Source organism: Anomaloglossus baeobatrachus, chromosome 1 (genome assembly GCF_048569485.1).
Source record: "Anomaloglossus baeobatrachus isolate aAnoBae1 chromosome 1, aAnoBae1.hap1, whole genome shotgun sequence".
In the NCBI taxonomy this organism is placed as follows: Eukaryota; Metazoa; Chordata; class Amphibia; order Anura; family Aromobatidae; genus Anomaloglossus; species Anomaloglossus baeobatrachus.
The window spans coordinates 673,710,164-673,735,944 of record NC_134353.1 but is presented as its reverse complement, the minus strand read 5'-3'; the positions used below and the strand labels follow the sequence as shown (position 1 = coordinate 673,735,944).

Below are 25,781 nucleotides of genomic sequence, written 5' to 3'. Positions count from 1 at the left end.
GGATGACAATGATGCAGCTCATCAAGGTTGCATCATTAGGGAATGGCTGCTGGAGACCAGACTGGAATCACATAGAAAACCTATGGGATCAGCAGAGTCGTCGTGTAGAGGCTCGTAACTTTGTACTCCAGAACCTCCATGACTTGAAGGCCGCCCTTCAAAAAGAGTGGGATGCCATGCCTCAGCAGACAATAACTAGACTTATGAATAGCATGAGATGTAATTGTCAATCTATAATTGATGCATAAAGCCACATAAGTTATTGAGACATTGACATTATGGGGTATACCTACCACTGTTGTTGGCATTTGTTGCAATTAATATTCTGAGATGAGAAAATCCCCATTGCATGCTTCTAATTAAATGCCCTACTTTCATTATAAAAGATCACTGCAGTGTGAACTTTTTGCGCTTTACATAAACTTCACCAAAATCCAAAAATCCCTAACTTTTTGAGTGTAGTGTAAGGGGTACTTTGCACGTTGCGACATCGCTACTGCGATCTCGTCGGGGTCAAATCGAAAGTGACGCAAATCCGGTGCCAGTAACGACGTCACAACGTGTAAAGCCCAGAAGCACCGATAAACGATCGCAAAAGCGTCGAAAATCGGTGATCTGAGTAGTGTCGGTCATTTCCATAATTTAGCTGCAGCGACAGGTACGATGTTGTTCCTCGTTCCTACGGCAGCACACATCGCTGTGTATGAAGCCGCAGGAGCGAGGAACATCTCCTTACCTGCATCCCGCCTGCAATGAGGAAGGAAGGAGATGGGCGGGATGTTTACATCCCGCTCATCTCCGCCCCTCCGCTTCTATTGGCAGCCTGCCATGTGACATCGCTGTGACGCCGCACGACCCGCCCCCTTAGGAAGGAGACGGGTCGCCGGCCAGAGCGACGTCACAGGGCAGGTAAGTGCGTGTGAAGCTGCCGTAGCGATAATGTTCGCTACGGCAGCTACCACAAGAGATTGCATCTGCGACGGGGGTAGGGACTATCTCGCTCGGCATCGCTACATTTATCGCAGCGTGCAAAGTACCCTTTAGGGAGGGGGGGGGGGGTTTGCCATTTTTTACTCCTCTGTAAGACAGGAGCCAGGCAGGTTCACACACCCTTAAAAAGTTGTAGTCCATGTTTTTCTCTCCATTACAAAAATATACACTAGAACATAAAATGTAGTTAGGATTAGAAAGTAAAATTAGTCTCATAAGAACATTGGTAAAGATCCATACCTATCGGGTTCCTGCACATGTAACAGATTTGATGTATTAGCAGCATTTTCATATCAAATCTTTCTGTGTTACATCCGGAATTCGTTGAAAATTTCACCCAATGAATTGCAAGGGGTTAAGTCTGCAATGGTCCATTTACGTGTGGAAAATGTACACAACATGTAGATGAGATTTTTAAAATCTCATTAACTTTTAAAATCTCATTAGGAAATAAAGAGTGACTATTTATGGAATATAGTCCAATTGGATCACAGTTAAGGCTATGTTCATATTACACATTACCCTCACATTAGTGGCTGCATCAGAGGGCTCTGAAACCCTGGACAATGGGATTCTATTCTTATTTGAGGTAGACTCCAAAACAAGGTCAATTGCATCTCGGAGCCTGCCTCAAATAGCAGATATATGGCCAAAACCGAGGTCCATGAGAGAATTCAATACTCACACAAGTTAGACATTTGGCTTTCTGGTGAAATTTATATAAAACGTTCACACTACAGTGATATTTTATCATGAACGTAGGGCATTTAAGTAGAAGAATGGAATGGTGATTTCCTCATCTCACAATATTAATTGAAACAAAAGCCAACAACAGCGGTGGGTATATCCCATAATGTCAATGTCTGAATAACTTATGTGGCTTTGAGCTTGACAATTACTTCTCGTACTATTCTCAAGTTGAATTATTGCTTGCTGAGGCATGGCATCCCACTATTCTTGAAGGATGTCCCTCAGGTCATTGAGGTTATGGGGTACAGTTCCAAGCCTCTGCATGGCGACTCAGCTGATCCCATAGATTTTCTTTGGGATTTATGTCTCGAGAAAGTGCAGGTCACTATTTGCACTCCCATCTCCATCAGCTGGGCCCTAATGATGTGACCTCAATGAACTGGAGCATTGTCATCCATGAAGCTGACCTGAGGCCTGTGTTGTTCATTCAGAGGCACAATAACTGGATTAATCATGTTATTCAAGTAGTTGGGGCTTGCCATGGTACCATTCACAAAGTGTAAGCCAGTCTTGTATAGACTAGAGTGACTAACCAGCCCACACTACCACCACCAAAGGCGTCTGGTGACAACAGTGGCTGATGCATAGAGCTCTCCTTGGCATATCCAGTACATTGTGGGCGGTTAGCATTTCTGCTCCACCTGAAGCAACTTTCATCAGTGAAAGGCACTGAGGTCCACTGGTTCCTCGTCCAGAAAGATGATGACACCTGTGCCTGGAGGTGTAGTCCGGTACCTTTGCAGGTCATCTAGCATACAGGTCACGTTGATATAAAAGGTTTCTAATGGTTTGATATGACACTTGAGTGCCTCTGACTTCCCTTAAAATATACCTGGAGTTGTGTGGCAAGATTAGAGTGCACTGTGTGGCAAGATTAGAGTGCACTTAAGGCTAAGGACAGGTGAGTAAGACGGAGCGAGTTAAATGCGATTTAAAAAAAAAAAGCATTTCACCCTCACCCATGTTACTCTATGGGGCCGCTACCCATGAGCAATTTTTTTTTCTCAGCCCTAATCGGACCAAGAAAACAATCACAGCATGCTGATGGTGGAATCCGATTTGTTTTCTCTCGCACCCAGACAAGTCTATGTGTGCAAGAGAAACATCGCACTGCACTCGCATTACACTAGAGTATAGTACAATATACACATCAGCTGGCAATGGAGGAGATAGGGAGATTAGTCCCTCCCTTTCCTCCACAGCGCCCGCCTTCTCCTCGCAGGATCACATCACAGTGGCTTACACTCCAGGAGAGCGGGAGCAAAGTGTCATGCGATGCACTCATAGTAGTGCTCGTGTGACCCCAGCCTAAGTGTCATCCTGAAATTTCATCTGAAAACTAAAACAGCCCTAACTTTTTGAGTAACTTTTTTTTATATTACTCCATCTGCATCATTACAGTCCTTTGCCCTTTCAGTGTATACACCTAAATCCCTTTTCAATGGGCTTCAGCCATAAGCCCAGTTGAAGTCACTGTGAGGGTAAAACACAATATAAACATAGCATGATAGTGGAGTACTACAGGGCGTCGGTATAGGGCCCTCTTCTTTGTAATATATTTATATTAATTAGACCTAATGGAGGGCATAAAGAGTAGAATTGCAATATTTGCACACAAAACTAAGCTCTGCAAAGTTATGAACAGAGTAGTATAGTTTATTACACAAGGATTTATGCAAGTCTTATAGTTGGGCGAAAAAAATGAAAAATTGAAGTTTAAGGTTACATGCCCACGATCATTTCCTGGACTCAGCGTGTCCTGACCTCTCGCTTGTGTTCTCCCTACGGAGAACGCATGCAATACCACAGTCTGGAAAGACACACCGCAGACCAGTGTTTACTACAGAATAAACAAGCACAGTGGGCACAGGATTTCTAGAAATCGCATCCACTATGCTTGTACTGTACAATGCAGCATTTTGGACGCAGCTGAAGCATGCTGCATCTAAAACGCTGCACACACTGATCATGGACACACACCCTTAGGTAAATACCATAAATAAATATACTTATGCACTGGGACTGAGGAAATAAAATAAAATATGTGCTAAATGGTAAAATACTAGGTAAAACGGTCAATGAAAGTGACTTGGGTGTATGGATGGACAGCAAACTGACAAATAGTGATCAGTGTCAGGCAGCTGCTGCAAAGGAAATCAAATCATGGGATGGCTTAAATGTTAATGACAATTGCCCATCGGTTGTCATCTATTTCAGGACAAAAAATATTTTTTTATGCAAAACTGAATGGATAAAAATACTGGAAAATACTGACAGTGACAGACTCTGTACCATACATAGATCTTGGCTGATGAGTTTTCAGAAAAGGATTTGTCTGTAGTATCAGATATAGGGGCCCCACACATTTCTGAATGATCATGGAGTGCAATAAACAGGATGTTATAAGGAAGTGGAGAGAATTAGATAATGTCGATTGATTCTGTTCAGGCACCAGCTACACTTCCTCATTAAGAAGCTATTATTAGGAAATACTTAATTCTCGAAATACAGTCCGAGGTGCAGAAAATCGTTATTATGTGAGAGGAAGCCATCAGCACTGCAGTTCTTCATGTCATATAAACATTAATCCTCTTCACGCTTTTTACAGGGCCATAAACATTAAGAGATATCCAAGTTTATAATTTCAGGAGATTGCATTAACGCTTTCACAAACTGTTGATCTGCTAAAAATGTAGCTTAAAAGGGAACCTGTCACCAGATTTGGCGACTAAGCCGCGGTCACCACCACTGAGCTCTTAGATACAGCATTCCAGAATAATCTATATAAAAGTTGTGCTGTGCTGTGTAGAACGTAAAAAACACCTTTATTATACTCACCTAAGGGGCGGTCCGGTCCCATGGGTGTCGCTGCTCTCTGGTCCGGTGCCTCCTCTCTGCGGCGATCACCGTCCTTCTGAGGCCCGTGTGCATGATGCGTTGTCTGTAACCTTTCTTTGCGTCTGCGCATTACAGTACTTTGATCTGCCCTCAGCAGGGAAGATTAGACTGCACCTGAGAAGGATCACAGCGTCAGCAGCGACACCCATCGGACAAGACCGTCCCTTAGGTGAGAATTATAAAAAAGTGTTTTTATGTTATACAGAGTGGCCTGGGCTCTTATATACAGTCTTCTGGAACGCTACAAAAAAAAAAAAAAAAAATCAACAGCCATTCCAAATTTACCACAACAATAAATATTTGATGCTAGGAAACGTCAATGTATATATGAATTAGACTAGGACAAATCACTGCATCATAGACAGAAAAAGCACGAAAGGAAAAATGCGATCAAAACCCAAATTATGAAAGTGCAAAAAACTTTATTGAGCAGGAAAAAGGTTACATGTGACACAAAAAAACAAGGTAGGACGCAAATTCCAGAAGAAAACCACATCAGGGTGACATGTAATTATACATCACCTGCTATGTGTCGTATTACAGTCATAGAATGTCATAAATAACCATATACATAGTAGATATAAAGGCTTCACCACCAAATTGATGTCATATGATGGGTGCACACAACAAGGTTAATAAATCGCAGCTCGCATCATTGGGACATATTAAGTGTAACACAAGGTATCCATACGGTTATACTAAACCACTATATATAGCATTACCAAGTTGGAGACCTAGAAACTAAGATAAAGGTGAATAGCAATGGTCATAATAGCCCACACTATTATGGGATAATTGTTTAACTCAAGCCAAAGCATCAATAGGTGTGTATATTATTAATATATATATATATATATATATATATATATATATATATATATATATATATATATATATATATATATATATATATATATATATATATATAGTGCTTGCAACTCTACAAGTAGTCTTCAACCCCCTGCAGATTTAGCAGGTTTGATAAGATGCAAATAAGTTAGAGTCTGCAAGCTTCAAACAAGAGCAGGATTTATTAACAGATGCATAAATCTTACAAACCAACGAGTTATGTTGCTCAGTTACATTTTAATAAATTTTCAACATAAAAGTGTGGGTCAATTATTATTCACCCCTAGGTTTAATATTTTGTGGAATAACCCTTGTTTGCAATTACAGCTAATAATCGTCTATTATAAGACCTGATCAGGCCGGCACAGGTCTCTGGAGTTATCTTGGCCCACTCCTCCATGCAGATCTTCTCCAAGTTATCTAGGTTCTTTGGGTGTCTCATGTGGACTTTAATCTTGAGCTCCTTCCACAAGTTTTCAATTGGGTTAAGGTCAGGAGAGTGACTAGGCCACTGCAACACCTTGATTTTTTCCCTCTTGAACCAGGCCTTGGTTTTCTTGGCTGTGTGCTTTGGGTCGTTGTCTTGTTGGAAGATGAAATGAAGACCCATCTTAAGATCCTTGATGGAGGAGCGGAGGTTCTTGGCCAAAATCTCCAGGTAGGCCGTGCTATCCATCTTCCCATGGATGCGGACCAGATGGCCAGGTCCCTTGGCTGAGAAACAGCCCCACAGCATGATGCTGCCACCACCATGCTTGACTGTAGGGATGGTTTTCTTGGGGTAGTATGCAGTGCCCTCCAGTCTCCAAACGTCACGTGTGTGGTTGGCACCAAAGATCTCGATCTTGGTCTCATCAGACCAGAGAACCTTGAACCAGTCTGTCTCAGAGTCCTCCAAGTGATCATGAGCAAACTGTAGACGAGCCTTGACATGACGCTTTGAAAGTAAAAGGTACCTTACGGGCTCGTCTGGAACGGAGACTATTGCGGTGGAGTACGTTACTTATGGTATTGACTGAAACCAATGTCCCCACTGCCATGAGATCTTCCCGGAGCTGCTTCCTTTTTGTCCTTGGGTTAGCCTTGACTCTTCGGACAAGCCTGGCCTCGGCACAGGTGGAAACTTTCAAAGGAACGACGAACAACATCGCTAATTAGAAGAGAACGATTTTTTGTTTTAGGACGACCTCTCTGCGGCAAACTATTTTTGCCACTTTTGCGAGCGTTTTAGGTTGCATATAAGTGTCACACGCTGCGATCTCGTTAATGACGCCGGATGTGCGTCACAAACAACGTGACCCCAACGATAATTCATTAACGATATCGTAGCGTGTAAAGCCCTCTTATGTCTCTACATTATGCTGCTCTCAGATTAGTGGTCAATAAGCTAGATTTTCTTCAAAGGGAAATCTAGGCTCAGATCTGGATTATACAGCCATTCTGACATGTTTTCAATGTAAATACACCAGTCTCTTCAGGTCTCAGAGATCTATAAAAAATGCGTACGGTTTCTAATGTGAAATCCAGCAACAGACCCTCTTTAAAACCTGAAAATTCAGATGGGACTAGATGAGCAAAAATATTAGTTTGGGAAAAATCACCATTACTGACTAACTTTTCAAGACCTTGCTGAAATACCCCAAATGTGTTAAATTATTTGACCTCTGTTAGCACAATATGGGATTTTGCAGTTAATACTCAGACATTGGAGGGAGTTAGGCATTGTGTGATTACTTGCTGAGCGGGAATTGTTTTAGGCTTGACTTTAAAGGCAACCTGTCACCAGATTTGGCGACTATAAGCTGCGGCCACCACCTCTGAGCTCTTATATACGTACAGCATTCCAGAATACTGAAAAAACAAGAAGGGAAAAATCAGCATGCATGCTGCCCCCTCCTCCTAATAAACAAACACCACACTGCCTTCACTTATAAACTACTGTATACCCACCACACCTTCCTCGATTATGAAATATGATCTGTACATAGTGAGGAGGGAGCAGCATGATGTGAGGACAATGTCCCATGCATACTGCTCCATCCTCACAATGTCCCATGCATACTGCTCCATCCTCACAATGTCCCATGCATACTGCTCCATCCTCACAATGTCCCATGCATACTGCTCCATCCTCACAATGTCCCATGCATACTGCTCCATCCTCACAATGTCCCATGCATACTGCTCCATCCTCACAATGTCCCATGCATACTGCTCCATCCTCACAATGTCCCATGCATACTGCTCCATCCTCGCAATGTCCCATGCATACTGCCCCCTCCTCACAATGTCCCATGCATGCTGCCCCCTCCTCACAATGTCCCATGCATGCTGCCCCCTCCTCACAATGTCCCATGCATGCTGCCCCCTCCTCACAATGTCCCATGCATGCTGCCCCCTCCTCACAATGTCCCATGCATGCTGCCCCCTCCTCACAATGTCCCATGCATGCTGCCCCCTCCTCACAATGTCCCATGCATGCTGCCCCCTCCTCACAATGTCCCATGCATGCTGCCCCCTCCTCACAATGTCCCATGCATGCTGCCCCTCTCCATGAGCTCCTAATGCTGCCTTCCTCTTTTCCATAATGACACCTCCATGTTGCCCCACTCATGCTAAGACCATCACACTAACGTTTATGCTGAGACACCCCCCCCCACACACACTACTTCACTCTTGATATTGACTCCCCTACATTGCTCCACTCCATACTGATCCCACACATGCTGCCCCTTCTCCATAATGAGCTCCCAATGCTGTCCCCCTTTTATTCTGAGTCCTTACACTCCCCCCACCCAATCGATTTTGTCATTGCACTATCCCTCAACCCTTGTCCTCTGTCTCTAGCATTAGCCCCTCTCTCCCCCAGCATCAGCCTCTCTCCCCCAGCCTCCCCAAGCATCAGCCTCTATCTTCCCTCAGCATCAGCCTCTCTTCCCCAGTCTCAACCTCTGACTCCCCCCAGCCTCAGCCTGCCCCAGTCTCCGCCTCAGCCTCAGCCTCCCTCCAGCCTCCCCCCAGTCTCAGCCTCTGCCTCTGCCTCCAGCCTACCCCCAGTCTCAGCCTCTGCCTCCCTCCCCGCAGTCTCAGCCTCTGCCTCCCTCCCCGCAGTATCAGCCTCTGCCTCCCTCCAGTATCAGCCTCTGCCTCCCTCCAGCCTCCCCCCGGTATCAGCCTCTGCCTCCCTCCAGCCTCTCCTCGGTATCAGCCTCTGCCTCCCTCCAGCCTCCCCTCGGTATCAGCCTCTGCCTCCCTCCAGCCTCCCCCCAGTATCAGCCTCTGCCTCCCTCCAGCCTCCCCCCAGTATCAGCCTCTGCCTCCCTCCAGCCTCCCCCCAGTATCAGCCTCTGCCTCCCTCCAGCCTCCCCCCAGTATCAGCCTCTGCCTCCCTCCAGCCTCCCCCCAGTATCAGCCTCTGCCTCCCTCCAGCCTCCCCCCAGTATCAGCCTCTGCCTCCCCCTCCCCGCATGCGCAGATCTCCAGTCTGCATTAGAGACACCCCCACGCTCCTTTATGAATCTTCAGCTCTGCGAGCACTTACCTGATCCAGTGCCCGCCGCCATCTTTCTGGCTCACTTGAGTATCCTTTTCTGATACCGGCTTCTATCGCGTCGTCCTCCGCGGCGTCCTGCTGTGAACTCTGCATGTGAAGTCCACACAGCAGTGGACGCAACACAGAGGAAGGAGCTGATTGGCGCACACCTGTGACCCTGGAAGTGCAGGCGCCGGCAGTTCCTGGGTCAATCAGCTCCCTGTGCTCGGCGGCCGCAGATTGTTTGTATTCGCGTCTTAATTGACGTGGACACAAATAAATGGGTGTGCGCCTCTTCCCCCCCCCCCCTCTGGAAAAAAAAAGAAAAAAAAACTTAAAAAAAAATTATTTTTTTTTTTGCTGCCTGAAGGTGCCGCCCCAGGCACCGGACCACGGGTGCCTGATGGTAAATACGGCCCTGGACGTATGGGTGACCTTTTGGCCATTCACCGGCTCTAGATGGTAATCATAAAAGGCTGGTATGAGGATGCTCAGACTTTTATGATTACCATCTAGAGCCGGTTATCCTTGGCTCCATGTCCCCCTCCCCATCCAGTGTGATGACTCCCTTAATCGTCTATCTGGGCATTTTGCATGTTTACTAGCCTAATTTGGCCTTAACACTGAATTGTATATGTGTCAATTTGTTTATCGTGCCCTGATATAGTCAATATCTTTTCCATGTCTATGTCTACAGACATAACATGTGTGTTGGGATATGGGGGGTAACAGGACATTGTCATTTTCCTAAGGTCTCTGTTTTTAGTGTTTTTATCCTGAAATGAATTGTCACCTGTTATAATAAAAACCTGTCACATTTTTGCACTTTAAAAGCTTGCTGGTCCTCTTTTTCTTATAGACTTTAATTAGTGCCGTATTGTGCCGCATGGGCTCGCGTTCGGTCCGTTTTTTGCCGCATGCAACAGATTTAGCCGATGCGGCGGCCGGATGGAACGTTGCCAGGCACGTTTTTTCGTGCGGCAAAAAAAAAAAAAAAACCCACATCGCGCCGCATTCGGCCAATGCGGCGCATTTTTCAATGCATGCCTATGGCGGCCGGATGTGGCGCGATACGGCAAAAACCGCATCCGGCCGCCGCATGCGGTTTTTGCCACTGCGCATGCTCGGTAGCATGCCGCAAGCGGCAAAAACCAGACGGGCCGCATGGGAAAAACTTATGCAAAGGATGCGGTGTTTTCACCGCATCCGTTGCATAGGTTTCACAGCCGGATTGAGCCGCAGTGCTCAAGCCGGATGTGTGAAAGCAGCCTTAGGTATCCATGGTTATGTCCACTCACAGTGATAGTTTGGTATCCATGGTTACAACCACGAGCAACTAAGCTGCAATGCCCTGCACATTAGGTAAGAGACATGGTTATATCATGAGAACTATACTACATTTGTAATTGGAAGTATTGCTAATATTATTATTACATCTTCTGCATATTGGAATAGGATCTTAAAGATGGGAATATCCTATTAATGATTTGTAACTGAATATTTTAAGTGCTGCGGTTCATCTACTAATACTTGGATCTCCGGTATATAGAGGGTGCCCAGTGGTAAGATCCGAGTGCTGGCCACTTTGCCTCTAAAATCTTCTTCAAAATCAAACCATTAACCCAGTATCTCTCATAGTATATCTTCAAAGCTCTATTTCTAAACTGAAATCTAAATGGTGGATCAGTGGCCAAAGGGAGTCAAGGGAAACCTCACAAAAGATGAAACCACAGTGCGTGTCAGCCAGAGAAAACAGCTCATCATATAAGACTATGATATACGTAAGCCATGGTTTCCCCTCATACCGCTCCGTATTTTCTCTCCATCCTCCTCCAACCAACCAATCTTTACATCACTTAATCTTTGTTTTGCAAATTACCTCCCGTCACAATTACCATCGTGTAAGAGCACTAATCGGTTTTATACAAATTGCGTGACATACAAGACAGTGAGGCACTGTTATGTCAGGTTTCTATTACTTGGTAGGCCCATTAGAAGTCAATGGGATACTTCAGGATCTACTGCTCAGATTATACAGTATTAACTGCCTTGGCTCCAATAATGACAGAAAATGAAACCCAATGCAATCACTACTGTCTCAGAACTAAAGAAAAAGGAGATTGTATTGTCTGAAGGTACGAGGAATAATACACAGATCTAACACTTGTGCAACATCTTATCAAAAACTGTATTTCCTTACGTTCTATAGGGCGAAGATAAAGATAAAACTGTAACATGTAGCAATCCAAAACGCCAATCCATTACTGGAAGACAATTTCAGGATGTCTCATCCTCAGATCTCCAGATTGGCCTTCATGCTGGACCTTAAAGCTAAAAAAGGTCTACTTAGGTTAATTTCACACATCAGTTTTTGGCATCAGGCACAATCCGGCGTGTGCCTGATGCAACGGATCCGGCGCAGAATATGCAAAAACCGATGTGCCTGATCATTTTTTTGACGGATCCAATATACCTGGTCAAAAAAAGGGATCCGGCGCATCCGTTTTTGCATCCTTTTCGTCCGTTTTTTTTGCTGGATCCGTTTTTTTTAATACATTGGAGCATGCTCAGTTTACAAAAACGGATCCGGCGGCCGCATCCGTTTTTTACCGCATTACACCAGATCCGGCGTCCATAGGCTTCCATTGTAAAACACGCCGTATCGCACCGGATCCGGCGCAATGCGGTTTTTTTGCCAGACAAAAAAACGTTACAAGATACGTTCCCTCCAGCCGCCGCTTTAGGCAATTATGACGGATCCGGCAAAGGCCATCAGGCACAATCCGGTGCTAATACAAATCAATGGGGATAAAACGGATATGGCACCGGATCCGTTTTAGGCTATGTGCGCACGTTGCGTACAGTCACTGCAGAAATTTCTGCAGCGATCTGAAGAGCACACGTGCGCTTTAAAATCGCTGCAGAAATGTCCGTAGAGAAAAAAAAAAAAAAGCCGATTCCATGCGCTCTGCCTGCAGCTCCTGCCATAGACAGAGCAGGAGCTGCCGGCAAAGCGCACGGAAGAAGTGACATGTCACTTCTTAGAACGCAGAAGCTGAAGCGCTGCGCTCTAAAACGCCACGTGCGCACAGCCCCTGCACAATCTCCATAGACTGTGCAGGGGACGCAGGACGCATGCAGTTACGCTGCGCTACAAAGCGCAGCGTAACTGCATGTATTTACGCAACGTGCGCACATAGCCTTACCCGTTTTTTTCCGGATTGTGCCTGATGGAAAAAAACTGAAGTGTGAAATTAGCCTAACTTTCAGTGGAGGAAAACGTGCTGCTCAACGGCTCTGAAGAATGGCTAGAGGCCCCTCAAGGCATTAAAAACACAAGGTGACTCGTGAAATGCCATCATCAGTGAGAACATGGTCCCTACTGTACAACATTGGTGGTTCAGGCGATAATTCTAATGTATAGAAAGTGTCCAAAGGGAACAAACACCCCCCAACATTTCCATATATTCCACGAAAAAGTTACACTTTATTCCCAAGCAGAAGACGAATATACAGGAATTCTATACAGTCCTTGTGTGTTTCATATACGAAAGTAGTAAACGTTAATATATAAACTTCAAAAGAGTAGACCGCACATGCAATTGATTTATTGGGACACCATGAAATGGTCAACATGATGCATTACAGACAAACATTTCTGGTGTACAAAGTGCCCTTAGTCATAGTCTATGTAGGCCAGAAACACGTCAGCCCGTTAGTCTTGGTGAACACCATTTTATGCCAAGCGGATGTGCGGTCTACCCTTTTGAAGTTTACGTCGAATGTTGATGTGGACAATAGGATTAGCACCTACATATGTACATAGATTCAAACAACAAAGAGGAAACCTGAACAATGACTGTGGTACTTGGTGCAAAAGTGAAAATTATAAATATTAAAAAAAAAAAAAATGACTATAAAAGTGAATAAACAAGAAAAAATACCACATGTTATGGAAAGTAAATAAACAGGGAAATAGTTGTGGCTGCGTGGTGTGTATGGATGACTGGTGTGAAATCAAGAATGTACCGTAAGCAGTAACCATAGCAAGGAGAAAGCATACTATCAAGGCCTCGCTAATGAGATAATACAGACCTCCAACATCACAGATCATCTCAGACTGCTTCAAAAGCACAGCCATGCCCTTTCACAGACAGACAGGGTGGTGCTTTAAATAGCCAACCAACAGGAAATCATTCCCTTGCAAAATATTAAAGTACAATTACCGGTTGCCTGATATGTTGCCATGACATTCTTTTGACGATGGAAAGTCACAAAACGAATTATCCAAGGAACAAAAGAACTGGAGAACAGACATTTAGTAATGTGGAATCACAGACTGGGCAGAAGAGGCATGACTGCAACGCTCAATGTGTCCATGGCCTGCAACTAATACAATCTGCCCACCAAGCCAGATAAAGGTCCAGCTCTACCCCATCTCATTTCTAAAAAATAAAAAATGCAGTATGTAATATTAATATGCGATATAAAAGACCAACTTATACTGCTAAGGAAAAGATCGGGATATCCCACCATTTCATGGATGAAAAAAAAAAATATACAAAAAGCAATTATATTTGTAGAATTGAACAGAATATTCCCACTACTATAGAAAAAAAAAATAATACATGTGAGCTTTTCCTACATGTTTCAAAATGGATGTGTGACTGCCTAGGCAATTGTCCAACACTGCGCACAGTTATGTCTCTGCACAGCGGATGCCCGACTGGGCTGGGCATGAGAGTATGCCCAGACAGCCCTGTTAGGCCAAGTGCACATGGCGAGTATGTGGTAAGTTTTTTACCTCAGTATTTGGAGCCAAAGCCAAGAGTGGGTAAATAATACAACCGTGGTGCCAGTCTTCCTATGATACTTTTCCTCTGATTTTCCACTCTTGGTTTTGACTACAAATACTGAGGTAAAAGAACCTCACCAAATACTCATTGTGTGCACGTGGCCTTACAAATACTGAGGTAAAAGAACCTCACCAAATACTCATTGTGTGCACGTGGCCTTACAAATACTGAGGTAAAAGAACCTCACCAAATACTCATTGTGTGCACGTGGCCTTACAAATACTGAGGTAAAAGAACCTCACCAAATACTCATTGTGTGCACGTGGCCTTACAAATACTGAGGTAAAAGAACCTCACCAAATACCAAACGTGTGCATGTGGCCTTACAAATTCTGAGGTAAAAGAACCTCACCAAATACTAAAATGTGTGCACATGGCCTTACAAATACCGAGGTTAAAAACTCACCAAATGCCAAACGTGTGCATGTGGCCTTAAAGGCACGACTGTTGAAATCAAGTACAGGCACTTGGTGCACTATGGAGTGGAAAAACATTTAAGTGCAGCTTCCCACCTCCTTGTTTTCCCTCTCTCTCTATCCTCTCCTCTTCTGTGATTGAGGACATTGGCTTTATAAAGCCAAAAGGCCAGAGAGGGGTGGAGATAGATATAAAACAAGTAGGCGAAATGCTGCACTTAAATGACTGTCTACGCCATTAAATGATTTATATATTCAAATATATTGTCTTTTTATTTGTAATGCAACTTTTTTTTAGATAATTATTAGCATGAAGCAGACCTCAAATATTATTCCTCAGTTAAAGGGAATCTGTTTTGTAGGCTTTTGTTATGTAAGCGGAGGACAGCATGCTGTATCAGTTATAAAACAAAAAGCAACTGTGCTTCTCTTATCAGTGTGTGTGCACTTGTTTACATAAATGAAAGGGTTTATTACCCTATGATTAACATTACAGCACTAGAAACTCCCATGCAGGGCAATCCAACACCCCCCCTACTGTGATTGACCCCCCTCAATCTTCATTGAGAGCCTGGTGTAGGCCAGAGAGTTCCTGAAACTAAATTCTTTGATTGTTTTTCAGAACGGCTGCATCCAGTAATCTAAGTGATACACCATTGGATTCAAAACCTCTGCCTACATTATGTTACTGTCAGATAAGGTAGCAAAAACCTGCTGACAGATTTCCTTTAATCATGGTGAGAATTGACACAGCATTTACAAAAAAAAGTGCAGGTTAGATAATTATGGCTACGCTATATTTGATGCATCCAAAGAAAAATGTACTTAGTTAATACAACTCATGAAACTCGACTAATAATGTACAGCATGATGGCTACTACTGTGTCCATTGCTTGTGCTACAGAGTCAATATAAAAGCAGCATCAGCCTGCGTTGACCACTGAAGACTGTCTGTCCAGCACCCTTATCACTAGTAATGATCGCGCCAGCTGGCACAATCGATTGTAAAAATGATCAGGCGGTTAATAATTAACACACAGGATAAGTAATATGCCATCCACATACGCAGTCAGATACAGGGGGTTTTCTGCATTTAAGGGACAAAACGATGAACGACTGAAGACTTTGTATACTTGCTAGCCACTATGGAGCCCTGAAGTTACAGGTTTGGTGTCCGTCCCGAGTGCACAAAAGCCCGTGTATGCGAGAGGCAAGATTGTTCCAAAACACAGAGCGCAGGGAGAACGCGCCGGCTTGCAGCAATTATATTGAGTTACAGATTTTTCCACAAGTGTGCAGATGATATAAATATTATATACCACAGGACATTCCTTCAAGGAACATGAATCACAAAACATAAATTGCGCAGAGCATAGATAAAGAAAACACATGGGAGATGTAAAGCAGAAATCGGGTTCTTGCAGGATGAATGGGTTTATTTCATGAAAATGCCCACCCTGCCCCATTAAACGATTCTGCTGCCAATAGCCGATAATAAAATGACACCTTTGTCTTAAGTGTCGTCACATTATCTGTCATAGAGGACTAGAAACAGACATGTAAATGATGTGAGCCCAATAATGAAGGTTTACAGCGTCTCCGCGGCACAAACAAGTAATTGGAATAATCCGGTTATATATAATACATGGCTTTCACCGAAAGAACAAACTGGAACAACATGTATTCAGTTATACACTTCACCCCCACCTTACGGATAAAAAAAACAAAACTACTACTTGGAAAGCGACTGCATAGGTCATTTGCCATCTGTCGTAACGTTCAGAACATGTTTGGTTACAACATGTCACTTCGATGCCTAGAAAAACAAGCCTTTAATTGTAAGACAGGGCTGGCCAAACTCTACAGGTAACTCAGCGGCAACTGTCTGTGAGAACTAGTCACAGAAAAGCTAGTATACCACTGCCAAAATAGAAAAGGCATAGCAATGTGTAGCATCACGAAATACTATACAATGGCCAGGCCGGTGGCTAAGTGGTTGGCACTGTAGCCAAATCCCACCAAGGAAAACATCTGCATGGAGTTTGTATGTTCTCCCAGTGTTTACTGAGGTAAAAAAACTCACAAAATACTCAACGTGTGCACATGGCTTTATGTATCTATTGGGTTCCGAAAATTTTACTGACACAAGCAGCATCTATTCTGGGAAAAGTTCCCGTACAAGGGAAGCGAAGCCCGCCTTAGATCGCCAATCTAGCCACTTATCTCTAAGGGGTACTTTGCACGTCGTGACATCGCTACTGCGATCTCGTCGGGGTCACATCCGGCGCCGGTAACGACGTCGCAACGTGTAAAGCCTAGAAGCACCGATAAACGATCGCAAAAGCGTTGTAAATCGGTGATCTGTGTAGTGTCGGTCATTTCCATAATTTCGCTGCAGCGACAGATAGGATGTTGTTCCTCGTTCCTGCGGCAGCACACATCGCTGTGTATGAAGCTGCAGGAGCAAGGAACATCTTACCTGTGTCCCGCTTGCAAAGAGGAAGGAAGGAGGTGGGCGGGATGTTTACGTCCCGCTCATCTCCGCCCCTCCGCTTCTATTGGCCACCTGCCGTATGACGTCGCTATGACGCCACACGACCCGCTCCCTTAGGAAGGAGGCGGGTCACCGGCCAGAGCAACGTCGCAGGGCAGGTAAGTCCGTGTGAAGCTGCCGTAGCGATAATGTTCACTACGGCAGCTATCACAAGATATCGCATCTGCGACGGGGGCGGGGAGTATCGTGCTCGGCATCGCTGCAATCGGCTAGCGATGTCTCAGCGTGCAAAGTACCCCTAAATGTAATCTCTTACAAAAGACTTGCCCCTTAAGGAAAAATTATTTTTTTTCAATCTTGTCTAACTGGCGTCGTTGTCCTAAATCTACCTTTTTTGTTTTGTTTTGATCCATCTATACAGCACTACTCCAGAATTTAGATTTTTTTTTTCATGGCTGGAGAGTTGCTTTAAATCTAAGGTCCCTACAACTATTCTTATACTCACCCTCCACCTTTTATTGGCATCATCTTGCAACTGTGGCCTAGGTGTCTATTGGATTAAGAATATTTACGGACATAAGCAGCATATATTCTGGGGAAAAGTTCCTAAACAAGGTAAGAGAAACCTGCCTAAAGATTGTCAATGCGGCTACTTATGTGGCCACAATGCTCTTATACACTTATATTGAAAAGTGATCTCTGGCACATTCCATGTAATACTGGAGAGATCCAATAGGTCAAAACAGGCGTGCAAGGTGTCGATTCGTATTGAATTGATGATGCCCTACAATTTTGTAATTCATTTTTTTTCTCTATCTCGTTCAGTTTGAGATAAAAATTCTGACTCCACTGTTTTCTACCAGGTGGCTTCTTTGCATAGCACATGGCTACTTTACTATACCTAGACACCACTTCTATGCCTATAGCTGCCGCCGTTCTCAAGTTAATGGTGGTGGACAGGATATGGGTGGACACACTGTATATCTCAAGATCAGAGAGGCCCACGAACCAAAAATAATATACATCTCAGTCACTTCTTCCCCCTGTGCTGATCATTCATTGTGAAAAACTGCTAAAATCTGTCTTCAGATCTGTCTTTACAGAAGGATCAGATAACAGCTGCTGTCTATAGAAGTCTAGGGAGATGTGAGAGGAAAGTAACAGTAGTTACACAATAAAGGTGGTTTTCTCACAAAGAAAACCAATTTTAAGATATTTAAGACCACATTGTTGTGTGAAGCCATTTCATCAGTTCAACATTAGATTGCATTTAGGCAGAGTAACAGTAAAAGTGAACTCTATCGTGGTATTCGAATGTAACATTTTTCCACTGGTGAAGTGGTACACGTTCGGTAGGTGCGTGCCTGTAGACCTCACATCAGCCATCTGTGTCAGTGCCCATTTTTAGCCCGCTTTAGGCATACTCCTGATATCCGCTAACAATCACATAAATGATATAAAGTATTCACAATGCTACTGACTGTTTTGGCTACAAACACTAACCAGGAAACTCAACCTTGTTTACATGCCTATAAAGCTATGCTTCATAACGAGTCCTGATCTAGCAACGTTTCCGCACGTCTTGGTGCCATTCATTCAATGCTTTCGCACCTTAAAGACAACCACAGACACAGGTTTACAATGGCAGCTGACAAGAAAGCAGTCTTCTAAACAGATGTCTATAGGAAGCATTGTCGAGAAGTTCAGAGTGGGGAAATCACAAGCAAGGTCACGGCTATGGCACTGTATACTCCTTGTACAGGTCTTTACATATTCCTTAAATGTCAGCTACATTCCATTATTTTCCAAAAAAGCCTATGAGATTATCACCTTACCGACCAAATTCCTTGGTCTAAGCCAAACACGTTCATACTTGTATGCTGCCTGTTTATGAAGCCGAGCACAGTTTGTGTTCCCCATAGAGTCCAGGAAAAGTATGGCTTTTCACAGAGCGCCTGAAGCATGGTCAAATTACCCGCATATTACAGGAATAAATCGAGAAGACGAATTACTTCAATAAGAACGAGCTGAATAGCTCGGGATCTTCCTTTCTAAACACTCGGAGAATCGTTTGCTAGCAAACATAAATGTAAAAAGTATATGATTAATTTTAGCTCTGTGGTATTACTGGGATACAATCCAAATGAAATAAGCAAACAGACCTATTCTTGGCCAATTTTTACTTGGAATCTGTAATAATAGCGCTAATAAACCTCAACGTTTAGATATTTTGAAACGAGACATACACGGATATTTTAAATAATAGAAAATTAAAGATATGAACCGCAAAAGATCAGTAACAAGTATACCATTACCAAATACATCCCCAATTATGGGCCTTAAAGGAGTGTTCCAGTCTGAACAAGTTCCACCAGTTTTTCAGAAACCCATCAATCTCCTTAACCTTCCCAGTTCTTCCCCGGCTGGAAGACCATGGCCACGAGGAGTTAAAAGGGAGCCGCATGTGCTCTGGCACACTATTGAAGTCTATGACAGTGATAAAGACACCCGAGAACAGCAATATCTTTAGATACCTTCCGAGTCGTAGCCGTAGAGTGTCAGGACAAAAGTGCAACATCCACTTAACTACTCCTGGCCACAGTCTTGTAGCCAGGGAAGAACAGGGGATGCAAGTATGGGGTTAAAGGGAACCTGTCACCACTTTTTTGGCCTATAAGCTGCGGCCACCACCACCGGGCTCTTATATACAGCATTCTAACATGCAGTGTATAAGAGCCCAGGTTGGGATATAACATAAAAAAACATTTTATAATACTTACCTAAACGGTTGTGCGGTGAGCCTTATGGGCGTCTCTGTTGTCGCCTCTTTTGGCCATCTTTGTGCTCCTTCTTTAGCCGCGGTGCATGACGGGTCTGACGTCATACACACTCGCCAGCATTCAGGTCCTGAGCAGGGCAGATCAAAGTATTGTAGTGCGCCTGCGCAGGACCGTCAAGTGTGTATGACGTAGCCGCGTCAAGCAGACAGGCTTCAGAAAGAGGACGAAGATGGCCGAAAGAGGAGGCGCCAGCTCCGGACAATGGAGACGCCCATAAGGCCCACCACACGACCGTTAGGTAAGTATTATAAAGTGTGTTTTATGTTATACCCCCGGCCTGGGCTCTTATACACAGCATGTTAGAATGCTGTATACAAGAGGCCGGTGGTGGTGGCCGCAGCTTATAGGCCAAAAAAGTGGTGACAGTTTCCTTTTAAAGAAGTGGGTCCGATACTGGACTAACAATCCCTTTTCCAATCACCTGATTAGACTGGAATATCCCTCTTAATCCTTCATGACCACACTATTTTCCATCCCTTCTTCCAAGAGAAATAACTTTATTTGTCCATCCAGAATACCATATTGTACATTTACTATACTATACTATACATTTGAATGACACCATTCATTTTATCATGTAATACACTGGAAAGCAGGAAACAAATTCCAAGTGCGTTGAAATTACAAAAGAAAGAGCAAATTCACAATTGTGTTTTGTACTTTTTATTTACCATGTTGACTATATGGTAAAACTAATTTACAGTATGATTCTCCAAGTCAGTACGATTACACAGATACCAAATTATTATATTTTATTTTACTGAAGTGGTGAAAAAAATTTGGAAATAAAAAAATATATGTTTAACTTGTGTTCTGTATATATACACTGCAAAGTACCCCTTCTCCTGTCCTGTATACTGCGTGCAATCATCAGTATCTGTATTATTCTGTATATATGCACACACAGCACAGTACCACTTCTCCTGTCCTGTATACTAGGTGTAATTGTCAGAATCCGTATTATTCTGTGTGTATATATACACACAGCACAATACCACTTCTCATGTCCTGTATGTATACTAGGTGTAATTGTCAGAATCAGTATTATTCTGTGTAAATATACACTGTACAGTACCACTTCTCCTGTCCTGCATACTCTGTGTAAATCTCAGTACCTGTATTATTCTGTATATATACATATATATACACATCTATATACATATATATACATATATACATATATATACACACACACACACACACACACACACACACACACACACATACACACACATACACACACATACACACACATACACTGCACAGTACCATTTCTCCTGTCCTGTATATTGGTTGTAATTGTCAGTAGCTGAATGTTTTTTTATGTGTACAGTGCACAGTACCACTTCTCCTGTTCTGTACACTGGGTGTAATTCTCAATATCCATATTATTCTGTATATATAAACTGCAGAGTACCACTTCTCCTGTCCTGTATACCTTTTGCAATTCTCAGTACTAGCATTATTCTGTATATATACATTGCACTGTACCACTTCTCCTGTTCTGTATACTGCGTGTAATGCTCAGTATCAGTATTAGTCTGTATACTTATATGCGGCAGCATAGTATCACTTCTCCCGTTCTGTATACTGGATGTAATTCTCAGTATCTGTATTATTCTCTATATATAGATTGCACAATACCATTTCTGTTCTGTATACTAGATGCAATCCTCAGTATTGGCATTTTGTAAATATACACTGTACAGTACCACTTCTCCTGTCCTGTATACTGAGTGTAATTTTTAGGATCTGTATTATTCTGTATATATACACACTGAAAACTACCACTTATCCTTTCCTGTATACTGGGTATAATTCTCAGTACCTGTATATATACGCTGCACAGTACCTCTTCTCCTGTCCTATATACTGGGTATAATTCTCAGTACCTGTATATATACATTTTGCATAGTACCACTTATCCTGTCCTGTATACTTGGTGTAGTTCTCAGTGGCTGTCTTATTCTGTATATATACACACAGCACAGTACCATTTCTCCTGTCCTGTATACTGGGTATAATTCTCAGTATCTGTATAATTCTTTCTATATATATATTGCACAGCACCACATCTCCAGTTCTGTTGTCATATAGGCTACAATGGACTTTGTGGGGGTCATTATTGGTTTATTATTTTCCAGATTCCTATGGGCTAAAAAATGTTTGTTTTTAAAAGAAAACCTGTTTAAGTGGGTTATCCCTAGTTTGGAAGTTATCACTTATCTTCTGGATTGGGATGACTTTCCGTTTCAATGAAGATCAGACCACTGGGACCCCCACAATTTCGAGAAAGGCGGCTTTGAGGAGCACCATGTAAATTGAGCTGTAGTTGATCATACACACTGCTGCACCATTTAAATGTGATTCTTCAAATAACTCTTAAAAGATTGGTGAGGGCCATGATATTGTAAAGGCAAAATTCACTGATCAGGGCTGATGGCTGTTATAATATGCGGGCTGGTGGGGTTTGTGTGCTAAGGCTCTTGTTTGGGCCCAGTCCGGCGCTGGCTATCTAGCAATTCAGAGGAAAAATTACCTCATAAAACACACAAATTTATTAAACCTTCAATTAAAAAGTGGGTTGTGTTGTCTAGCTTCATCAAAGAGCGTAAAAATCAAATGTTTCCATGTAACATACCCTATTATAGACTCTATAGACTCTATACCCTATTATAGACTAAATAAAGGGAGTCTATAATAGGGTATCCAAAACTATGGGATAAAGAATATGGGCTCAATAAAGGGTGAAATATATGATGTATGTATTTAGGGTAAGAAGCTCCACGTGAATTGCCAGAGTCCCATATAATTTGGGGCAAAAAGGGGATCCATGACCACGCAAATATGTATTCAGCCATGTAGAAAATGCCGTTGGCTCTGCCGAGTCACAGAGGATGGCATCCTAGTGTTTACGATGAATGGCACCATTCCTCAAAACAAGTGCGATTTACCAATTTAAGCCGTTTAGCAATGTATTTACAATTCCTTTATTATTTTTTATTATTATTCCTGAAGTTTAGAAGTCCATGTAAAATATTAAGGGGAGTCCTCCTTTTCTCTAGTTTAGACAGTAATGTTTCTCATAACTTCAAAGGTTCTGATCTGAAATGCATTGCATACGACCGGTTACAGAAAGACATTAATAAAATGATCCCTCTTCACCACGTGAAGCGACTAATCCAGTCTAAATGACGTCATATTTCATAATAAACCGCCATAATACAGTATCCCTGCCCGGCATACGCAACAAGAAGCTCATTGAAAGGTTAGCTTTTTATCACTTGTCAAATTTAATCTGCGATACCTGATCTGTAAATAAAGAGAACCCCAATACTTTGGGACTTGTGGTTAGAACTCATGTGGCATCATAAACAATTGGCTTCCTTACCGATTTTCTGGTTGAATATCTTGTCGAAAGTCAGCTCCCCTCGTTCTTCAAGATATTTTTGCATCACACTTCGAATGCTGAAAGTAAAGAGAGATAGGCTTTAATACCGCGGCGTGCACTCAGCATTGGGGAAATCATCTTTATCATAGCAGCATTAAGAAAGTTGGATTTATACAGCAATGGCCGAGCTGCAGTTAAAAGGTTTCTGCAACCACTTTGTTACCCAATACATTTTCCCTGCACCAAGCAATTGATCATCAACGGTTTCAGCAGTCAGACATGGATTACTTGAGGGGTTGTTTTAAGGGTACAAATCCTTAGGGGTTGTCTGGTCTAGAATAAAGTCTGCAGTCACTTTTATACATATGTATATTACTAGTCTTTGTGAAGTGTAAAACTGCTGTCTCTAATTGTGGTAAAAAAAAAATGAGGTTCCGATAACTGAAGGACTAGACATTCATCATCAGGGCACATTCATGTAGGTACCGTATTTTTCAAACTATAAGACACACATTCTCTGCCCCCCCCAATTTTGGGAGGAAATTGAGGGGGGGGGGTGCGTCTTATAGCCCACATGTGCCTGCCTTGCTGGGAGAGGTAGGTGGGGGGGGGGGGAATGTCGGTGGTTGACCGGGTCACAAAAAGCAGGAGCTGGGTAACGGGATGCAGGAGCCAGCAACTAGGGTGAACACGTGTGCTCATTATTAAAGAAAATGAATATTTACTGCTCCCTGCCCAATCCTCGAAACTGAAGCTGGCAGGAAGGCAGGCTTATGGGGTGTGGGGGGCAGTAAATATTAATTTTCTTTAATAGCGGACATACTGATCACCCCAGCCATAAGTTTACTGCAGTGACTGGGGCGATCAAGTCTGTCCGCTATTAAAAAAAAAAAACCAAAAAGTATATATTCACACTGCTTCCAATGCCCATAATCCAGGGCGTGGGGGGCAGTAAACATTCATTTTGGATTTGCTGTCAGCTAACGTCGGTGTGTACAGGGGGTGCAAAACAATGACATTAGTGCGCTACCCCGCTTCACACCCAAGTCAGTTGCTGGCATCAGAAGAGAATAGAATTGGTTATTTTTTTTAAGTGTGTGGCATAACATATATCATGATTAGGGCCATACTGTACATATATGTAAGTGTATATCAGTGTATTGAGCAGGGACTTGCCCACTAGTAGGGTTCTGGACGGAAGTTTGCAGATCGCACATTTGACCTCCGTTACCAAACAGTGTGTGTGTGAGGATTCACAAGTCTGCAGTCACAGAGTGATTCCAGATTTTACATTCTAGGTAGGACAATCCCTTTAAGCACACTAAATAGGTCTTGTGCTATGAGAAAGGGTTGGAACCAGACACGTTTGGCCTTTATAGACTACTCTGCATTGCTTTCTACTAGGCAATAACATCACATGTACAGTATAATAGAGTTAGAAAGGCACTAGAAGAATAGACTCGACCTATATTTACCCTTCAAGACAGTCCCTTATACCTATATGAATGTGCCCTGATGATGATTGGCTAGTCCTTTAGTCATCGGATCTTTTAAAAAGAACCTGTAAGGATATTCATGCTGCCAAACCGCGGGTAACATGAATTGCAGCCTAGCAGCGTGATTATCAAGCCAGGACCATATCTGGAGACATGACTAGTCCAGCAGTAACCCGACCAGCTCTTCCAGCGCTGCAGCAGTGAACTGATCGGTCTCATACGTGTGCATATAGGAGGAGACCTGTGTTCTAGTTGCGGCCGCAATGTGCAGAACTGGCCCGGGGCAGTTGCAAGTCTGGCCTCTGGCTGGATCTAGAAAGCAAATTCTCTCTAAAACGCAAGGTAACGCAACGCAACGTGCAGCCAGGTGCGATTCATATTGCCGTATTTTGGGCAGTATGAATCACTTGACAGGTCCCGTTTAAGTGAAATAACTGTAGCACGTTATCAAAGTGGTACGCAATTTGCCAAGTGAAATTTTACTCCATCTATAATTCAGCGTAGGAGCTGTAGACACAAAAACAACAGACTTTTTAGTTAGAACAGCTTGCAACGTTGAGACATTTTAGAAGCACTGGGATGAATAATAAATGGCGATGAAAGTGTACATGGCCTTTAAATTACGACGGCTCAATAGTTCGCATTGTTGCTTTGCCACACTGGGGTCCTGGGCTGAAATCCCACCAAGAACAACATCTGTAAGGAGTTTGTATGTTCTCCCCATATTTGTGTGGGTTTGCTCCAGGTTCTTGGCTTATCTCCCACACTGCAAAGACACACCGATAGGGAATTTAGAATGTGCCCCAATGGGCATAGTGATGATTATGAGGTCTACAAAGTGTGGTGGAATTAATGGTTATATAAGCAAGTCAAATAAAGACAAATTCTTCCCTATTTGTGCGATCCAATACAGGACTGTGCGTCTGGAGCGCACATTTTTTTGGCAGAAAATTATATCACATACCACAATACCTGTGTGAATGGTGCTATTATTTAACACTAGAAGTCCCAGAAAGTTCAAGCTCCCCCCTGAAAAGTCCCGAAAGAGGGTCAAATGACCCTTAGTCAAACTGAGTAGAACTAACTAGAAACTAAATGGCTAAACTCAATGGAAAACAACAACCTCCTGTGGTGCGACAGTAATGGCCTTAATTACAGAACAAAAGACGGTGATTATAGGATGCTAGCTAAAATCCTTCAGGTCATTCGACCCATCTCTGGGTTCCAAAGGTAGAAATGTTAAATGACCCCTCTCTGGGACTTCTAGTG

General features: G+C 43.1%; 1 protein-coding gene across 2 annotated transcripts in view; it reads right to left on the bottom strand.

Moving 5' to 3' along the window:
- Positions 1–25,781, bottom strand: part of GRK3 (G protein-coupled receptor kinase 3) — a 348,746-nt gene that overhangs the window by 213,640 nt on the left and 109,325 nt on the right. For both annotated transcript variants that reach the window (XM_075320060.1, XM_075320059.1), the window contains exon 2: positions 23,017–23,093. In XM_075320060.1, coding sequence (XP_075176175.1) covers positions 23,017–23,093 — 77 coding nt within the window. The remainder of the gene's footprint in view (positions 1–23,016; positions 23,094–25,781) is intronic.